The sequence below is a fragment of the Thamnophis sirtalis genome, unplaced genomic scaffold, assembly GCF_051295495.1.
Source record: "Thamnophis sirtalis isolate CommonGarterSnake01/CBP01778 unplaced genomic scaffold, rThaSir2_p1.2 scaffold_7, whole genome shotgun sequence".
Classification (NCBI taxonomy): Eukaryota; Metazoa; Chordata; class Lepidosauria; order Squamata; family Natricidae; genus Thamnophis; species Thamnophis sirtalis.
In genome coordinates this window covers 72,593,814-72,614,929 of record NW_028261387.1, presented here as the reverse complement: position 1 = coordinate 72,614,929, position 21,116 = coordinate 72,593,814, and the positions used below count along the sequence as shown (strand labels likewise).

The 21,116-nt window shown below is 40.6% G+C and overlaps 1 protein-coding gene across 1 annotated transcript in view; it reads left to right on the top strand.

The window, feature by feature from the left end:
* Positions 1-21,116, top strand: part of RBPJL (recombination signal binding protein for immunoglobulin kappa J region like) — a 53,824-nt gene that overhangs the window by 16,915 nt on the left and 15,793 nt on the right. Inside the window, exons 2-5 of the mRNA XM_087720395.1 lie at positions 1,853-1,967; positions 6,985-7,110; positions 11,684-11,754; positions 15,270-15,385. Coding sequence (XP_087576521.1) covers positions 1,853-1,967; positions 6,985-7,110; positions 11,684-11,754; positions 15,270-15,385 — 428 coding nt within the window. The remainder of the gene's footprint in view (positions 1-1,852; positions 1,968-6,984; positions 7,111-11,683; positions 11,755-15,269; positions 15,386-21,116) is intronic.

Genomic DNA, 21,116 nt, shown 5'->3' with positions numbered 1-21,116 from the left:
AATCACCATCTCTTAAGATAAAACTGGCTGGAAACCATAAATCTTCAGTAGCATGGATCATAGGCTATGAAAGAAATACTTAATAAATGGGTAGGTCTGTGCTAAACAATAAGAAAAAGTGGAGTTCTGCTTTTGAAAGTCTATGAAGGCCAATTGGATATTGGATGGTCTTCTTTTTACAAGTGGGTTTGTCTATTATATACAATATCCCTAATCAGCAAGATAAGCAGGAATATTGGACAGGATAGTCCAATATATCTAGAGTACTATTTTGAGAAAGATATGCTTCTATAATGCCTGTGGGGGGCTGTATGTCTATATCCATTTTACTTAGGTCATTTGTCAATAGTAAATATACTATTTGACTGAGTGTTGCCCTGACATATTGTGAAAGCAATAAATATAAGAGAATCATTGTATGTGCCAAGCATCTGCATTTGAGAATTAAATATCTAATATCTCAGGGCATGCATGTTGCCTTCTTGCTACCTCTGGCCAGTGTATGCTTCAGCCACTTGCTGACTTTGACCTACAGATGTGCCTCAAATGAAAGCTTCAACGAGTTATCTGCAATTCTAACTAAGTCTCCCTTGATATCACTGGAGGTTCTTAATCTAGCAAAATCTGGCTCAGAATAAGACACTATCTCCCCTCCTCACAAATGAGTTGCCTAATTTGTCTCCCTAGGCTGAAACGTCAGGTTGACAAACCTCAGTCAGCAGGTTGGTGGGAACAGGATTGTTCCCTCTGGTTCCCCATTATCTCCCTCCACTTTCTGCCAAAAGAAATACTGATGTCAGAAGGATTGCCATCCTGGGATTTTAAGGGCAAGAGACTTTAACTGGGAGGATGGTAGAGATTTTATAAGGAAAGGGAATAGTAAATCAAGTGAGGGGGGGAAAAGAGTATGAATAAAAGTAAATGATTGGTCATACATACTACATTATGCTCAACAGTAGAAAAGAAAGATTTTATATCTACTTCCTAGTGAGAATCAAGCCAATAAATAGTCCATGAAGATTCTCAATCATCCAAAAATTGTCCCAAAGGTGCTTTTTTCAAGAGGCAACTGGACTTTCTTATTTTTTCTTTGAAGACGTTCTACTTCTCATCCAAGAAGCTTCTTCAGCTCTGTTTTTTTTCTTTGAAGAGATTTCACTTCACCACACCCAAGAAGCTTCTTCAGCTCTGACTGGATGATGGCTAATGGAAGAATAAATCAGGATCAGGATATGGATATGGATAAATTATCCAGTCAGGGATGAAGTGGCTTCTTGGATGGGAAACGAAACATCTTCAAAGAAAAAACAAGAGAGTCCTGTTGCCTCAGGGAAAAAGCACCTTTGGGACAATTAAACCATACAAAAATTGCCTTCATACATTTAACCAAGTACCATAAAAATAAGTTGTACTACTGCTTAACAAACTGTCAGTGGAAATGTAAGAAACTAATAAGTTCAAAGCTACCTTAGCTATTTGGAGAACTGCTTGTTTCTTTTCAATATTTTGCAATCTTTTCCCAAAGGGCTTTCAAGAGAAATTAAAATGCCACAAATGCCTTATTTTCTACAGGCCTTGTGGTGGTATCTGATGGTAAATGAAGTCAGATTTGTGAGTGAGGGAAAAGCCCTATTCTCACACTCAAGTGTGAATAGACCTTTGCAGCCCCACGCGACTTGTGCCCCTTCTTAGCCTTCCAGGCTTTCTCAAAGCAGCGGCCAAGAGAATCCTTGGGCTTTGCACTTTGCACGTGGCCAGGCTGTTCCTGGGGAAATCACCTTTGGAGATGATGGAGATCAATGGCGAGCCTTGCCCCGGGGGCCGAGCTCAACGTCGTGCTTTCGTCTTGCAGGTGCCCGACTGTCCCCGGAACCCCTCACTCACCTGGGCCGGCAGGAAAGCTCGGCAGGAGAAACAGCGAGAACAGCGGAGGCTGGGAGGACGACTTTCCCGCGGTCTTGGTCCAGGTAAAGCGGGAGGGAGTAGCGGAGCCGTCGGTTGGGAGGCAGCTCCGCTCAAGCACTCGCGCTACAGCCGCTACTCGGACTGAAAGGAGCCAGCGAGGAGAGCGCCGTCTTTAACCGAGAAGCTGGAAAGGAGAGGCGGGAAGGGGGAGGTGGGGGAAGGCTGACCCCTTCCTCTGTGGGGCTAAAGAGCGGTGCTGTCTCTGCGGGGAGCGGGGCTGCTCTGCCTCGGGCCCCACCCAGCTACCCACCTCCGCGGGCAGGATGGGTGGCGCCGCGCGCGCGGTCCCCCCACTCCACACTGCCAAGCACCAACCCCCTCTGCCACGAAGATCTCCTTGGACCCTGTCTCCGGAGGGGTGATGGTGATGGGCTTAGCTGGGCGCCTTTGAGACAAGGGCAAGGGCAAGAAGTCCTAATAGTAGGGTCTCTAGCAATGTGTCTGCGTTCCTGCACAATCGCTGACATCTGGAAGATAAGCGAAGTCCAACTTTAGTGCAAATGAAAATCGGGCACATCTCCTGAATGGACGAATGCAAAGTAACTGTCCCCTCCGTTTCTTCTGCACATTAAGCCTCCCTAGCTTTACAGCAAGCCAAACACAGGAGTGCTACAGTAGTGCAACTCCCAAGGTGCTTTTTCAAAAGCAACTGGACTTTCTGATTTTTCTTTGAAGACGTGTTGCTTCTCATCCAAGAAGCTTCTTCAGTTCTGTTAGAAGGGAAAGATCTTCAAGGAAAAACAAAGTTCAGTTGCTTTTTGAAAAAGCACCTCTGGGGACAACCATGACCTGGATGAATGAGAATCTTCACCGACATAACGTAGTGCAAACATTCAGAGATTTTCCTTAGAGACAGTTTTAAAGACTTTAAAGACAGTTTTAAAAACTTTGCACCAGCATTTTACTTTAAAATGTGCAAATGCGATCCATTTATTAAAATGTGGATGATACAGATTTATTTGGTGTTGTGGGTCATACAACGAGACAACTGGAGCAATTGCAATTCCCTGTTGTCTAAGACTTCTGTAATGGGGCTAATTGTGAGTATCACACACCATAGTCTGATTAAAGAGCAATCAGAAGGGTAATCTCTGTGGAGAAATGCAATATGAATTGCATTCAGTACACTGCTTTTAACACAATAAAAATGTTTAAAAGAATGTTAATGTAAAAATCCAGATCCCTAGTAGCATCATTGCTAGAGAAATTAGATCTCTGACTCATATTTCCGTTGCTGCTGGAGAGATATTTTTTTTCTCCAACTGGCACAAGAAAAAAATTGCCAACTCTTAATGCTTGCAAATCACATCCTTTCCATCATTCTCAGCCTAAGTTTAACATTTCTACTTAACCAATGAAGATGGAATCCTAAGTCTTATACCTCCATAAAGCTGAGGGAGACATTAGTCATTTTCGGGTATATAGAAGGAAGCTACAAAAAAGAAAGCTGAGAACTAATTTATCTGGCCACAGAAATTTGGACCGGAAACAATTATTGCTATCTAAAATTTGTTTAAGTCTAAGGAAAGCCTTTCTGACATACGATGTGTACAGCAATGGACCAGTCTTCCTATGAAGGTTGGAGATCCATTCATTCTGAAGTCCCAAAGGTGCTTTTTTCAAGAAGCAACTGGACTTTCTGGTTTTTCTTTGAAGATGTTTCACTTCTCATCCAAGAAGCTTTTTCAGCTTCAACTAATTGTTTTCAGGATGCTGAAATGAGTAAGAGTGGTCAAGCCACATTCTGAAAATAATGCTGCATCTGGAAGTTGCAGTTCTGGACATCATTTCATAACTGCACAATTATGCCCTAGTTTCTTCTACTACACTACTGCTAAAATCGTAGTGGTGCGACCATGCCTTCTTTCCCAAATAGAATTGTGATACTCTGCTCTCCTCTGCAGTCCCTTGTTGGAAGCCTGAAGAGAAATTGGTATCAAGAAAAGAGACGGGAAAACTGAAAGGCATGAAAGAACTCAGGAAGCATCATGTTGGTGGAGATGGCAAATGCTGGTAGAAAAATGGCTAAAATACAGTAGGTGTATGAGGAGTGATTGCAGCAGTTTGCCATCTGATAAATGTGTGACATGTGACCATGCCTACTGCCCTAAATATTGTGTAAATGCTGAGACTTCTTCTATAAAAGGGGTGTCATTCAATTTCATTGATGGCTGCATCAGGGTTGTGTGTGACCTCGGGGAGTTGGGGTGGGCATGGCCAGGATGGGTGCAGCCAGTTCAACATCACTTGTGTTGGGAGCGCCTGTGGTAGCCCAAGCACTCTGCCAATGGAAACGGGCTCCCAAGCTCCATTTTTGACTGCAGTGGCCTCCTTCACATGGCCCTTCCGAGCTCCATTTTTGCTGACAGAGGCATCACAGGCCAGTCCTTTGATGTTTCTAGGGTGGCCCCTCAGGCCAGATCTAAGCACCTGGTGGGCCAGCTCCAGCAACAGCTCCTGAGCCTTGAGTATGACACCCCTGTTCTATTTCATGAGAATTCACTTTTTATGAGAATATACTTTTTGTATTGTCAAAAACGACTCCAAAAGATTACCTTGTCCTGGTCTACATAATCCAATTCTTCACTATGATGGGCTTTTACAATGGCCATTGTTAAGGTTCGGTTGTACTGTCTTTAAAGTTCCTAGCAATCCAGTTTCATTGGTGTGATGCTTTTGGTTGTCTTTAAATTTCAGTTATTGAACTAACAATAAACAGGAAAAAATCATGCATAGAAACATGAAGAGGCTGAGACTCAAATTTGCAAAATACACATGATTCCTAAAAATATAAATAATCATCTTGGTACACATTATTATTGTACCTCATCTTGAATGCACTTGAGTTGTCTGTGCAGCAACTCAAATCACATTCCATTGCTGTCTGTCCTGATATGTTTAATTGCATAAAATGTTCTTGGCACACAAGAATTGTTCACCCTTTAATTTGCCTTGATTTTCTGTCTTCATGCTTGTGCAGAAGCAAGTGGTATTGAAGACTGGTCAACTGGAAATATCAATGATAAAACATGTTCATCAAATTTTGAGTTGGTATAATTGAAAATTTATTTACATTTTCCTAGATTTTTATGCATACTAACTATGGTAATGTCTGGAGAGAAATTGTTTTTCTCCTTTATTATTAGAAACATTAATAGTGATAGTATATACTAAAGAGAGGAGAAGAATGAGAGGGTTTATTCAAATGCATTAGAAGCATAACCAATAAGGCTATTATTTGCTGCCCAACAGATGTTAGATAGTTGAAGTTCTCAATTACTATTTTGTGCCTCTCTGAAAGATCTGCAATTTGATCTTGGAAAGCATACTGCACCTTTTTTCTTGGTTGAGCAGGTGATAATAGATACTAATAATGAAATTACTTTTATTTGTTCATCTACTTACATTCATGCAGATGCTTTCTACTTTATCCCCAAATTGATTCACTTGAGTTTCTGAATAAGCATGCGTACTTTTACGTATATAACACTTCCTCCCTATTGACTCTAGAAAAATTGTCTAGGATTTATAAAGGTACCGTACTTCAAATTTATGTTGCAAAGATGGACAACATAAAGGGACATTTTATCATGTCTGTGAACTTATACAAAAGCCAGACATTTTAGTGTTCAAATACACATAATGATACAAAGAAGTTTAAAGATTAAGTAACATTCAACTGAAACCAGAACTTTTCTCGCTGGGATTAGTGGACAGCCAATTGGGGAAAAAAACCATGAAAAATTATGTTTAGATATGATTAGTGCTGTAACCCTAACTTTTTTTTAAATAAAGTTTTTTATTTTTCCATTTTCATAACATACAACCACATGTATACTATTACATAGACAACATCGTATTGTATTATTAAATGTTTACATCAATTCGTCTTGCCATCCTCCCCAAAACAATTATTGGTTCTTCTGCTCTCCACACACCATATTTGTATCTTATCCATCACTTTCTTCTCCCTCTCTCCTCCCCCTCGCTACCTCCTTTCTTCCCTCTGTCATCTTTCTCTTCTCTACTTCCCCTTCCTCTCTCCTTCTCCTTTCTCCTCTTTCCACTCCTTCTTTCTCCCCTCCTCTTCCCCCCTTCTCTCCTATCCCTCTCTTCTTCCCTTACCTCGCCCCTCTACTTCACACTCTTCATCTCATTTTACTTAGTGTATTTCAGCTTCTGAGTGAGCTCCTTTTTATGTTGATGGTATTTATAATTCCTTTTCAATGTACATATTTAATTTTAGCATATATCTTCTTCCTTCTTTTTTTAAAGAGAGAAAACAAAGTATACATATAAAGTCATTATTCTTTTAAACACCATACCCTCAGCCACATTTTGGCCAAGATGTAGACCTGGTGTTGTAACCCTAATTTATAACTACAACTGGGACCAGAATTTCCATTACTCAATGAATGTTGTAAGTTGGGAGTCCCTGTGAAATTATTCCATTAGTTGGAATTTTGTCAACTATAGAGGGAGCGGTTGCTCAATTTTGTTTCAAGACCATTGAGCCAGCACTATCTGAAGACATTTCCATGGGCATGTGACTAGCATGACATCATTGAATGTTAATTCCTTCCCACCAAAGTGATACCTATTTATCTACTTGCATTCACATGCTTTCAAATTGCTAGTTTGGCGGGAGCTGGGGCAAGGACGGGAGCTCCCCCCATCACATAGCCCTCAGGTCTCAAACCTGGGCTGCTGTCTTCCCAGCCAACAAGCCCACCAAGCTAACTATTGAGCCACTGCACTGCCCCTTGGTCTAAATTGAGGACTACCTATATTATATGGCTCAAGATGGAAAGACTCTGAAATACCCACATCAGCAGATTACTGTAGTTTGTACCGATAACAGAAATAACAAAAATGGCAAAATTAACTTGTTTGATTGGACAAAGATTATAACTACATTTACTTTTTTCTACCGGTATTTCTTTTTCACTTTCTTGGTACTTTGCTTTATTCTTCTTAAATATGAAATACTGTATGTACTGTTGACTATCTTCCATAAAGGTCCAATCCAGAGCAAATTGACCCTCTCCAAGATGCTGTGCATAGATATCTTCAGCTCCCCTCTGATCAGACAGTGCTGATACTACATGCAAAAGTTGCTCAGAAATCATATGGGAATGAAAAAAGGTAGGAAACAATGTGAACTCCCTGTTAAAAATAGATTTCATTGGAAATTTCTGCAATAGTTTAGATAGCATAAGTCTACTTATTTGCACATGAGTGCACACTATGTGAAGTACACTGTGGATCTCTTGATAGTCCATTGATTTCTATAAATGCCTGGTTTACCCAGATAGATGTCTTCTGGAAGGTGCTAAAATTCAATTTTCAAAAGCTTCACAAATAGTGATAGATACTGAGAGTCATTGCTTGACAATTTGGGAGCAGACACAATTCTAACTGGAACATTCCAGAACTATATCTTAGTACATAGATGTGTATGTCATTCATAATTTGGGTTTTTCTATATAGAGTCAATATTTTAATGGAGTGCAGAGAAGAGAAGCAAAGATGACTAGGGGACTGGAGGCTAAAACATATGAAGAACAGTTGCAGGAACTGGGTATGTCTAGTTTAATAAAAAGAAGGAGTAGGGGAGACATGATAGCAGTGTTCCAATATCTCAGGGGTTGCTACAAAGTAGGGGGAGTCAAACTATTCTCCAAAGTACCTGAGGGTAGGACAAGAAGCAATGGCTGGTAACTAATCAAGGAGAGAATCAACCTAGAACTAAGGAGAAATTTTCGGACAGTTAGAACTATTAATCAGTGGAACAACTTGCCTCTAGAAGTTGTAAATGCTCCAACACAGAGGTTTTTGAGAAGAGATTGGATGACCATTTGTCTGAAATGGTTAGACAAATGATTTGTCTAGCCATTTCTTAGGGTTTCCTGCCTAAGCAGGGGGTTAGACTAGAAGATCTCCAAGGTCTCTTCCAACTATTCTATTATATTATCATAGGATATCCCAATTACAATAGATTCTCAATATTGATCCAGTTTAGCTTATCATTTCAGTCAGTTATTTTTACTGCACTATGTGAACCAAGCTCCATAACATGCATTCTCAGTTTAAAGCTTAATAGCAATGCCTAATTTTGTAAAGCAGATTTTCTATAATTCATAAACAATTAATGGTATATAAGAAACCTATAATGTCCACTACAATTTAGACCTATTTTTTTCAATTAGGTATTTTACTCTTTTTTTTCTTTTACCTTTCTCTCTTTCTCTCTCTGTTTATATTAGTTTTCCAAAACATTTACTTAAAACGGTTTGCCTATTCTGATTTATACTTTAGTATGCCCTTTCTCCCTCACCAATTAATTTCCTGATCACTCTCCTATCTAGGAAACTTACAAGGGAAGGGGAGGGGGGATTACACCACTAGCTGAGCTGCAATAACAGTAATATTGTATTTTCCCATTTGATATTTATTAGTTACCTAATGCTGATCCAATCCAGAATCCCATACTTTGGCCCTGAAGAGAACAAATAATTTCAAATCTCATTGACAGTTATCACTGCTTCTGTTCATGAATTTGGCACTTCCTTTTTTAAAGCAATGCTTTCTGATCTTTCTAAAAGCAACAGCAAGGAAGCCATGCTTCCTATTGAACTGAGGAAAGAAAAAAGCTTCCAGACAGAGGCAATTGTGCCATGGCAAGACAGGGATGATTTTTATTTAGAATTAAGGCTGTGCATTGACAACCAGATGGAAAGCAGTATCTCAGCTTGAAGTTGTACACACGCACGCATGTTCTCCTCTTCTAGTTGGCAGATGTCCCATCACTACAAAACGGAAATGTTTTTCAAAGGTTCTGCATTATCATAGATCCTTCTGGATTGCTTCCTAATTTCCTAATGGAAACCAAACTTTTTGCAACTGCTACTCATTCCTAAATAATTCATTATGGAGCTGCTGATAGCTGGTCTGAACCTGGCCAGATGTCTGTTCCCACTCTTGCAAATACTTCTTTCATGATGTGAATGAATTATCCAGACTCTGGATGAGTTTAATTTCCTTGTGGGAGGTTTGTCAGTTATCTACATCTAAAAATTGGGATTTCCCATGTTTTGGGGACAGTTTGGGTCAGAGGTGACCATGCCCTGAATACATTGACAGTGACTTTTTTCCTCACCTACTTTGTTTATCATTACTGATCTGGTCAGTAATGATAATGGTTGTCCTGTTTCCTGGGTCATCATGTGTGAAGGGAAACTTAGAAGAGGATAGCTTCTATGCCAGAGATAGCTTGACATTCAACTTCTTTCAACCTGTTCGCCTCTTTTTCTCTGCAAAAGCTCCAGGATGTTCCAGAAAGGAGTATAGATTGTGGCAGCACACAGACAGTAGGATTTGAATCAATTGTTCACATTTCTCCCTTGCAAGCAAGCCAAATCCTTAAACAATTACATGCTGTCATCTATTTCCACAAATTGGCATGATTTGAAAGTTGTCTGGCTCTGACTCTATTGTCGCAATAGCACAGAAAATTGATTTGATTCAGCTTTTTCCCATGAAAGAAATTAAGATTTACCTCTAACCTTGTTAAGTAAAGCTTGAAATAGTATGGAATAATGTGAAATAGAATGGGCTCTATAATACTCTGCAATTAGTAACCTCAAAGATATTGTTGTTGCACAGAAATATGCAACTATTCATTATGGTTTTTTTCATTCTCATTGATTATCATCTTTATTGTTACTGATGTTTTATGCAGTACCAATGTGGTATGAATCTCAGCTATTCATTGTGACTTTTGTGAGAATCAAAAATATAGCCTATTGATCTGTTAGATTCAATAAGTCCTATGGATAATAGAAGACCCCAGAAGAAAGAGACATGAACAAAAGTTTTCAGCTAGGATGATTTCAAAATTTACCAGAAATACCACTCAAGAAAACATGTTTTCAAATCTTTGAATCTGTGGTGAGAGCTGGTTTAAGGTTTTGCCAGGGAATGTAATCTCTGTTCTTAATCTGTTGAGGATTCCATATTCCAGGCCAGAAAAAATCATAGGAATGAGATTTATTTTTACTTAGTTTTACCCCTGTATAAGTATCACCATCTTCAATAGAGCAGGGATGATGAGTTCATAATCATGTTTACTTTGTACAGATGCCTGAAACTGGAAACATAAAAAAAGGAAAAGGAAATTTGTTTTACACAATAGAAAGTAATTGTGCTTAAAGAAACAAAGAATTTCTGAACACTGTTTATGATCAAAGAAGAAGCAAGATTTATGGGTTTAAATTATTTTTTTAGTGTCACTGTTTTTATTTACAATTATAATTGCAATCTATCCAATCCTAATGCTTTAAAAACATTTGCATTTATTCATTTTGTGTTGCTTCTATGTTCCTCCAGGATATATGCAGGGTTAATCTGAAAGCTTGTCTGACATGGGGTTAGGGTTAGACATGGCTTTGAACAAACCAACATTGAGTTATATAGTTTAACAGGTGATTAGGACCAGTCATTGGCAGGGTTTGTATATGGCACCATTTATTTTTGACTTGGTGCTTTGTGAATTCAGCCAATAACTCTTAGCCTAATCCTCTTGCCACCCCAGTAGCTGTAGTAGATTGCACCAGAAGGCAGAGATCAAGCTATTCTCCAAACCACCTGAGGGCAGGACAAGAAGCAATGGGTGAAAACTAATCAAGGAGAGAAGCAATCTAGAAATAAAGAGAAATTTCCTGGCAGTTAGAACAATTAATCAGTGAAAAGACTTGCCTCCAGAAGCTGTAAATGCTCCAACACTAGAAGTTTTTAAGAAGAGATTGGATAACCATTTGTCTGAAATAGTATAGGATTTTCTGCCTGAGCCATGGATTAGACTAGAAGACCTCCAAGATCCCTTCCAACTCTGCTATTCTGTTATGGTCATGAAGAAAATTTAGAATCAAAAATGGAAAAGAAATCTAGACATTTGCACTCTAATTCACAACATTTCTGAGGGAAATTATTACTATTAAACATACACATTGAACTAGCCAGCCACATATTAACCTGGTGTTTTGAATGAACCCAGCTCTATTTTTAGTTCACTACTTTCTATGTTGTGCAAATCCCCAAAATTAGTTTGAGTAAAACAAGTTACCCATGTCATAGACACAGTCATAGTTACAATACTTTATTATTTGAAAAATGAACTATTTGAGATAGTCACAAAAGTTAAGAATACAAAAATTAAGCACAATCCATATGAATCCAGTCTCAAGGATATATACTATGTTACCTAAATGTTGAGAGAGGTCCTTTATCTGTTTTAATCCATAAGGTGAAAAACACTAATAGTATGAGAACATTTGCTTTCCAAAACAATTAAAAACAGCAATTGAAGCTTAATAAGATGACTTCTTTCAACAGATTGAACTTTCCAATTCTTACTAAATAATTTTTCAGGCCCAGAAGATATTTTAGTGAAATCAAGGGGCACTTTTAGAGCCCTATATAAAATTATCAGGAAGACAATTACCCTTTTCCTTTGCCACATCATAATTTTGAATTTATATATCATGCTAAACTATGGTATGATTCCCTGTGCACTGCTCTGTGCACCTGCAAGCCTTCTACATGTCATTTATAAAATAATAAATATTTTGAAATCTATTTCTCCAGAAAAATAGAAATTTAAAGAAACTATCCTAGTTCAACTATTTACTACACATAATGTTTTTTCTTTTCTTATCAGATTCTTCTGCCCACCCCCATGTGTGTATCTCAGTGGACCAGGCTGGAAACAAAAGAAGGAAGAAATTAAAGGTATAATCCATTTTAGTTCACTCTTCCTTTCCCAAGAATTAGAATTATAGAAGTTTGGAAACTGTTTGTGGACACCTTCTGTATTAGGATTTTAAAAAAAATTGGCCTACTGTAACTGGACTGCAAAATCCAGGTACCCACCACAAAAATTACTGGGTGCACCTAGATGAGAATGATAATCCTGAATGCCATTATTCTAATATCCTAATAGAATTGAATATACGTATATTACTGTTCCAATAGAAGAAAATATATAGTATTGGATTCTTCTCCCTATCTAAGACTAGCAGATTGCATCCATGAACATCAACTAGCAATAAGAAGACACAATGATGTCTCACAATGAGTATTAATTGTGAACAAACTCAGCCATAGTTTCATCTATGGTAGAAACCTGTGAGCATCCTTTTCCCCCCTCCCATCCACTATTAATAGGCACATAGAGATAAACCATATTTACAAACCATTCAAAAGAGATAACAAAAAACTAAGAAGGAAATAAAACAACAGATTAATATATCTAATGGGCTTCCCCCCTGCATTTTGTATTTTCATACATGATACTTTTATTTCTTGTTTTTGTAAAAGAGGATAGATAGGAACCGAGTTGTCGCAAAATGGAGCAGTGGTAGATCTTCAGCCTTCAGCAGCCAGTTGATGCTCACTTCCACAAAAGACTGAGCATGCACCTGCTACTTGATTTGGCGTATCTCTGTCTTCAAATGCAACTCTTACCAGCTTGGTAAAAACCCCACTACAAAATAGCAAACAATGCAAAACTTGAAAAGTTCTTAGAGCTGCAATAAGTCACAGATTTGAAGTATTCAACATTTATCACCATCATTGTTGCTGGCACTGGGTTCTCCGAACAACCTTAGCCAAAGAGCTCCAAGGGAAAGCAAGAGGAGATGAGTTTCCCTTTAGGAAAAAGGTTGCTTTGGCTTCTGTTTCCACATTCACTTGTCATCTGTTAATTGCGCTGGGAATGAAGTATTCCGTTTTCAGCTTAACTGGTAGCCTGAAAGAAAAAAAATGACACAAAGCTTGCAGCAATTGGGTTATAGCTTGGCCTGCCATTACAGGAATTGTATCCAGACCACAGAGAATTTAGACTCATGATCTGCTGGCACAACAAGAGGGCAGAAGGAGGTTATTTCCCAGGCATATGCCAAACTCAGCTTTGGAAAAATGACCTGATTGCATTGCCAGACCACGCTGAGGAATAGGAGATTCCACACCCTCCTTTGAATTGGGCAGAGGTGATGTAATAGCTTAACTAGAAAAACAAATAAATTACTTTTAGAATTTCCTGAGCATATCAACAAGCATGTGGGAGGGAGGGAGCGAATAAGCACTACATGCTTATATACAGACTGCCCCATTCAGAGCCAGTTTGCTATGGAATGGGGTTTTGTGCCCTGTTAGTTAGACATCCAGTTGTACATTTAAGTTTAGCTCATGTGGAAAATAGGAGAATGTTCTAGGTGGAGAATTTCAAAAACTTTACCAGCAACGCTATTTCTTGTCTTCTTTCATCAACAGAAGCTAATTGCAGCTCAAGAAAAAGCATGCATGACGCTTTCCCTTTTCACTTGATTCCTTTATAAGGCAAAGGATCTTGCAAATCTACTTGATGGGGGAAGATATATCAGTTTGACTTGCATAAACATGCAAAGCTCATGCTGTTAACATGCATGATTAATTCCCAGGGATGGGCTAAAATTACGTGATAAACAGCTAGTGATGGAATAGTACTTCTTTTGATTCACAGTTAAATAGAAACTGACTTAATATGAAGTTTCAAAATGAATTCACAGAACACAGTTTTCCATAGTATTTTGAATTTTGTAATGCATTTCTCTAATAAAGCAAAAAACAAGGAATAAAAATATAATGTGTAAAAATACAAAATAGGGAAAGATTTTGTCTAGCTTTGTTTTCTTGGTGGAAATCACTTTTGGACTTTTTGCTAGAAAGCAAAATAAATGTTATATTAATTTTGGGATTTGACAATTAGAATTGTTTTCATTTTTTGAAATGCTGTGCAATATTAATTTTATATCAAAAGATTACCATATTTTATATTTGTTTCAAAGAAAGTTGGAAACTATTCTTCTTACATTTCTTTTCTTCTTTCCTTGTTCCTTTGCATTGTCCCTTTCGCTATTTTTCCTTCTTAATCCTTTTTCTTCTTTTTTATATTTTATATTATATATACATGATAGTAGATATTTTGCAAAAAAAATAATGTGTATATTGGAACATTGCACCATTTTTTGTGCTTAGGTATATAATTTTTTGTACAGTTTTTTTTTAAGAAAATATATTTTAAAGTCTTATTCAGAAATCAGATAAAAATGTGTTTGAAAGAAATTGTGCATATAGCTGTATTGTGCATTTTATACCGGATGCTCTCTTGGAAATCTACGTATGGTATGCAACTAAGATATGACTTAGATGAATAAAATTAAGAAATAGAAATGTGGTGAATCAAGGACAATTGTTCATCCTTAGAAGCATGCTACTACAGTCCACGTTTTGGATAGAGAGGACCATTGGTTTGAAAGAGGGGTAAAAGAATCCCATCTATGTTAGACTTGAACACCTCTTCCTTAACAGAGAGGGAGGAATAATACACCAACTATCTCCAGTTTACAATGCAACCCTTGCAGTGCTTCCAAGAAGATTCCACAGCCAATTGCACCAGAGGTGGGTTCCTACTGATTTGGCCCAGTTCAGCCAAACTGTAGTGGTGTGCTGGCCTGGGTCGCAGAACTGGCAGCAACCCAGGCTGGCCACACCCATGAACTGGTTCCTCGGTCACCGCCGCCACCGCCGCCATCTTTTTTTTTAGTTCTGCACATGCGCAGAACAATTTCCATTGAACTGTGCATGTGTGCAACATGCATCCAGCACACACATGAGCCAACCGGCTGTAACGCTGGCTGAAACCCACCCCTGAATTGCACCCTGATTCAGGTCACCCTGAGGGCAAAGATAAGCTCTCAAGTGGCCTCAAGAGCTCTCAGGGAGAGTGCTAAAAACCACATGACTGCAGAGAAATACAATCCTTCCATTCCCCACCCAGCATCCTGCCAGAACCTACCCTTCCATCTCCCCACCAACCAGCCATCAACTGTCAGTACCTATCCTTCCATCCCACCGCCCCCCATCATAACTGATGAAGCTTCTTGGACGCAAAGGGAAAAACAATCCAAAACAAGTCTTTTGAAGAAGAAGGAAAAAAACACCTTTGAGACAACTATGACCTGGATGACCGAGAATCTGAAACAGACATTCAACCTACTAAAGCTAAATAGGGCTGTTTTATATCTAGCTCAGGTTTTGTTCCATATTGCAAGAAAGATGGAGTAGAAATGCAATTCTGTAACATAAATAGCGAGCAGGTATTACAGCATATATAGAAAAAAAGAAATGCAGAGTTGTTTCAGCTTTCATTCCTTCTTTTTTCTAGACATGTGATGTGACATTTCTGTCTCCCTTTTTTTGTCTAGGCAAAGATGTAACAGGGTCCAGTTCCCAGATATGTGGATATATAGGACTTGATAGCACGGGAAGTAGCCATGTAGAAATGCAGAAGCTAAACTTTGAAGAACAATTGGATTGCAAGGTAAGCTGGCTCATATATATATATATACACACATGCATACTTACATACATACATACATACATACATACATACATACATACATACAGGTTTTGGTGTATTTGGGTCTTCTCCCGTGTAATATTGAGAGTATCTTGGCGATGTTTCGACAAGGTCCCACTCGTCATCTTCAGGCTGGTGTCTTCGGCCTCATGGCACAAGGCTGAAGACACCAGCCTGAAGATGACGAGTGGGACCTTGTCGAAACATCGCCAAGATATTCTCAATCTTACACGGGAAAAGACCCAAATACACCAAAACCTGCATACCTGTACCTGTGAAAATCTACGATATACATACTTACTTACTTACTTACTTACTTACATACATACATACATACATACATACATACATACACACACACACACACACACACACACACACACACACACACACAGTAGCAATGATTAAACTGCAGGTAAGGGGCGGGGTGGCATTTTACAGACCAACCTGGCAGTTAGCAGCAGCTGCCAAACTCTTCTGAAGATCAGATGTGTTAAATGCATCTCAGAATGTAATGCACACTTTCTAAAAGAACCCCTGCCTTTGGGAACACTGATTATTTTTGGCATTTCAGCAAGTGCAGAACGGGAGCTAACCTTTCCCTCCTTATTATGGTTCTGATGAAAATTCTTTTGGATTGTGAAAAAAAAAATTATCCCTTTAAGTGCCAATAGTAAATACTTGTATATTAATACAAAGAGCAGTTCAGGACAAGGATTTTGTTCAGGACACTAAGACAGGAGGCAAAATGAATTGTCCTGTTCCACACTTGCTTCAAAGAATTTTATTAATGCAATAAATGCAAGACATACTTATCGTCATGCCTAGTTTGGACTTTCCTTATTTATTCTCTTGGTTTTTTTTATTTAAACAGTCTTTATTATATACAGAAATATAATTTTTAAAATCCTAATGTATTTTTAAAGTTAATATGATAAAGTATTAACTTTCAACATTCAAGAAATCTCAAAAGACGTTAAAGTAAATTGCTCGCGTGAATTACCTAAATGTATCTGAAAAATGGATTTATAACTAGTGTCAAAAAGAAGTGTATAACTGCTGCATTTCCAAACAGAGGTTTCTGCACAATCAGGGCACTATTGCAAAGAAAGGTCTCTTTCCTTGTGATCATACAATGCACTCTCAGGGTAGTCAGCAAGCTAAAAACACTTCAAGAATAGGGAAGTTCTGATTCTACCCAGAAGTAACTAAATTCGGGTCCCTTAATGAGCTAAAGTGTTAATTATTGGTTCTTGTTTAATGACCACAAATGGACCCACAACTGCAAAGTGATGCAGTTGGTAAATGGAAAATCATATGATTGAGACTGTCCTTACTTCAGCTTTCCCTTTTCCCCTCTCCCCTGTCTTTGGCATGCTCATCCTGATGCTGGGATAATTAGCAAGAAAAGCATTTATGCTTGTATTTACATTCATTGGAGAGGAAGGGATTACAAGAGAGTAAGCAGGCATATAACAGGGAGTATACATGGAAAGGAATGCCTTAGCTGTTGTGGCCCAGCAGGAGCCGTTGGAGCTGTCCCCAGACTCCGACAGCGACGGGCTCTATGAGTTGGCTCTGGAGGATGTGGAGGACCCTGGGCAGGGTTCCAACTCCAAGCAGGGCGCAGAGAGGCTGGTTGGCCACCAGGAGGCGCGTGAGCCTTGGACCAATGGGGAGGAGACAAGGGAGCATGATCCGGACGTCATGCACTGGAGCAGAGGGGAGGAGCCAAGGGAGTTATTCCTGGATGCCCGACAACAAAGAGCTAATAGGCGTAAGGAACAGTTACACAGTTACTGGAAGTAATTGCACTCAGCTGGTGGTAATTAGGGTCCTCTCAAGACTATAAAAGGAATGATTGTGCACACGCCCCTTTGCAGGAGTCAACGTCTTCACTAAAGTTGGAGAACTTTTGTGGCTAGCTTGGCAGGCTGGATTGCTGCCAAGGTTAGTCTGTGCTGGATTGCTGGCAACGTCTTATCTGTGCTGGCTTACTGCCAAGGTCCTGTCTGTGTGTCAATAAATCCTTGCAGTATCTTTGTCTCGGCGTGCTTTGGTGTAGGATGAGGGGGATCAGAACACTTAGCTATTTGCCAAACAAGCTGCTTAGGAGGCAAACAAAAGTCTTTAGTGTGAAATGGATTAGAGTCTTGTCAATTTCAGGCAGCAACTAAAACTGGGCTCTAAAGCAAAGCAACTCAGGAAGAAATGGTTTTTTAAGGTTTAAGGTTTTATTGGGATTTATATGCCGCCCTTTTCCCTGAGGGGACTCAGGGCGGCTTACAACCACAGGGGAGGGGGGTGCAAGGTCAAAAACAAAACAATATGTGCACAAAGAAAAAATAATAAAACACAACTTTCATTCAGCGATCAAACACTCGGGCGGGTAATTGGAAGCCTATCCCCAGGCCTGCTGGGAGAGCCAGATCTTGAGGGCTGCGCGGAAGGTCTGGATAGTGGTGAGGGTACGGATCTCCATGGGGAGCTCGTTCCACAGGGTCGGGGCGGCAACAGAAAAGGCTCTCCTCCGTGTGGTCGCCAGTCGACATTGACTGGCAGATGGAATTCGGAGGAGGCCCAGTCTGTGCGATCTAATTGGTCGATTTAGGGAGGTAATCGGCAGAAGGCGGTCTCTCAAGTACCCAGACCCGCTACCATGGAGTGCTTTAAAGATGGTCATCAGTATCCTGAAGCGCACCCGGAGACCAACAGGCAGCCAATGCAGCTCGCGGAGGACAGGTGTAACGTGGGCGAACCGCGGTGCGCCCACTATCACTCGCGCGGCTGCATTTTGGACTAGCTGCAGTCGCCGGATGCACTTCAGGGGCAACCCCATGTAGAGCCCATTGCAGTATTCCAGTCTAGAGATCACAAGGGCTCGAGTGACTGTTGTGAGAGCCCCCCGGTCTAGGTAGGGCCGCAACTGGCGGACCAGGCGAACCTGGGCAAATGCCCCCCTGGTCACAGCTGACAGCTGGTGATCGAAAGTCAGCTGTGGGTCCAGGAGGACTCCTAAGTTGCGGACCCTATCTGAGGGGTATAAAATTTGACCCCCCAGCCTAAGCGTTGGTATATTAGCCAAATTATTGGGGGGGAAACACAACAGCCACTCGGTCTTATCCGGGTTGAGTACCAGTTTGTTAGCACTCATCCAGTTCCTAACGGCCTCCAAACCCTGGTTCATCACGTCCACCGCTTCATTGAGTTGGCACGGGGCGGACAGATACAATTGCGTATCGTCCGCATATTGATGGTATTTTATCCCGTGCCTCCGAATGATCTCGCCCAGCGGTTTCATGTATATGTTAAATAGTAGGGGGGATAGGACCGAACCCTGAGGTACCCCACATGTTAGGGGCCTCAGGGACGATCTCTGCCCCCCGACCAACACCGACTGCGACCTGTCCGAGAGGTAGGAGGAGAACCACCGCAGAACAGTGCCTCCCACTCCCACCTCCCGCAGTCGTCGCAGAAGGATACCATGGTCGATGGTATCGAAAGCCGCTGAGAGGTCAAGGAGAACCAGGATGGACGCATAGCCTCCATCTCTGGCCCTCCAGAGATCATCGGTCAATGCGACCAAAGCGGTTTCTGTGCTGTAACCAGGTCTGAAGCCGGACTGGAAGGGGTCAAGATAGCTAGCTTCCTCCAAGGCCCGTTGAAGCTGAAAGGCCACCACCTTCTCAACAACCTTCCCGATAAAGGGAAGGTTGGAGACAGGACGAAAGTTGTTTAAGATGGCTGGATCTAACGATGGTTTCTTCAGGAGGGGTCTCACCACCGCCGTTTTAAGTACGGCGGGGAAGTGCCCCTCCCGAAGGGAGGCGGTGACAACCGCCTGGATCCAGCCATGTGTCACCTCCCTGCTGTTAGCCACCAGCCAGGAGGGACACGGGTCCAAAATACAAGTGGAGGCACTTACAGCTCGAATGGCCTTGTCCACATCCCCAGAGGCAACTTCCTGGAACTCAACCCAGAGCTGATGTAACAAGTAATCCTCCTGTGACTCAGCTGGACCTACTGCGGTGGAGTCCAAGTCCGATCGAAACCGAGCTACTTTGTCCGCCAAGAATTGAGCATAATCCTCAGCCCTACCCTGCAAGGGGTCTCCCGCATCCCTCCTATTAAGGAAATCCCTTGTTTAGGCAATTGCTCTGGTCTCTTGGGGTGGGAGGAGAAAAAAATGAGTCAGGCACAGGATAAGAGTAATGACTGTAATGATAAAAGTGAAACTGAGTGAAACTGCAAGGGTCATAAATGTGCACCTTGGTTGCAGTTATTTTTTTTTAGCGTCATTGTAACTTCAAATGGTTGCTGCATAAGACCTCAGTGAGTGAGGTCTACCTGCATATTCATCAAAGCCATTCAAACATCAGCCACTTTCTCAGAATCTTTCATAGCAATAGTACGTAGACTTATATACTGCTTTACAGTGCTTTACAGCCCACTCTAAATGGTGTATAGAGTCAGCTTATTGCCCCAACAATCGGGATCCTCATTTGACCCACCTCAGAATGATGGAAAGCTGAGTCAACCTTGAGCCTGGTGAGATTTGAACATCCAAATTGCAGGCAGCCAGCAGGCAGCAGCAGTAGTCTGCAGTACTGCACTCTAACCACTGTGCTCTTAAAACCCTTAGCCCAATTACTCTTCTTCTGTACTATTTTCCTGAATGCGACAGCCATAAAAATGTAACTTTAGGGGCTTCAAAGAAGCTCATCTCCCTTTGCTATGGCCTTTGATGTTGCTGGCAGTGGGAGGTCTGCCAGAGATTACCTTGCAAAGCTTGATCCTGATTGCTGCCAAGTAAAAGTGCCTTCTTTATTGGAAGATAACGAGGGAAAGAAAACACTAGAGTGGCCTCAAAGATCAAGAGTGAGGGGGATCTCTTGGCATCTTTTTAATAGAACAAAAATGTCTGCAGCATTATCACAGCCCTGGAAGAATGCAGAGGCCTCCAAAGGGCCAGTGGAGGCACAGTAGCAACCTTTGTGCTTGCAATGTTTAACTCATTGTAAAAGCAAAGCCTATCAGAACAGACAGAGTGCCAAGATGACTGGGAACGGTAAACCTAGGAGGCTCTTTGCAGCCAGAAAAGCAAATACGTATGAATATGCCTCTCCATATGCGTTTCTCTAACTGCTAAGTCAATAAAGCATCCACGAGACCCATATTTTGCATTTCACCTGTAATAACATCCCTAACCACCTCCCCCTTTAGATTAACCACAAAAGATTTGAATGGGGACTATTATAAACTTTAGTGGGAGCTACTTGATCCCACATTTCATTCTCGCTGATGACAAACTGAGCCTGTGTTGATATGAGACCCTCTAAAAGCTGGGCGACATGGAGTGAGATCTTTCAAACTTGCTCCTTTATATTTCTTGATTGTACACTTGTTCACAATATTTGGCAAGGAGGTTGCATATTTTGGACTTCAGTTACAGTTGCATTTTTTTTAATCTGATAAGAGTCTTGCTTAAGTCTTATTCTGCTTCTTATTCTTATTGACAACACTGTGGTCATGATTACATTAACCATTTAAACATATCACTTTATTCCAGTGATGGGATTCAGCCGGTTCGCAGCTATTCGGGACAACTGGTTCGTAACTTTCTAAGCAGTCCGGAGAACCAGTTGTTGGAAGAAATCTTATTTTTTTTCCCCACTTTACAGGGTTAATCCTG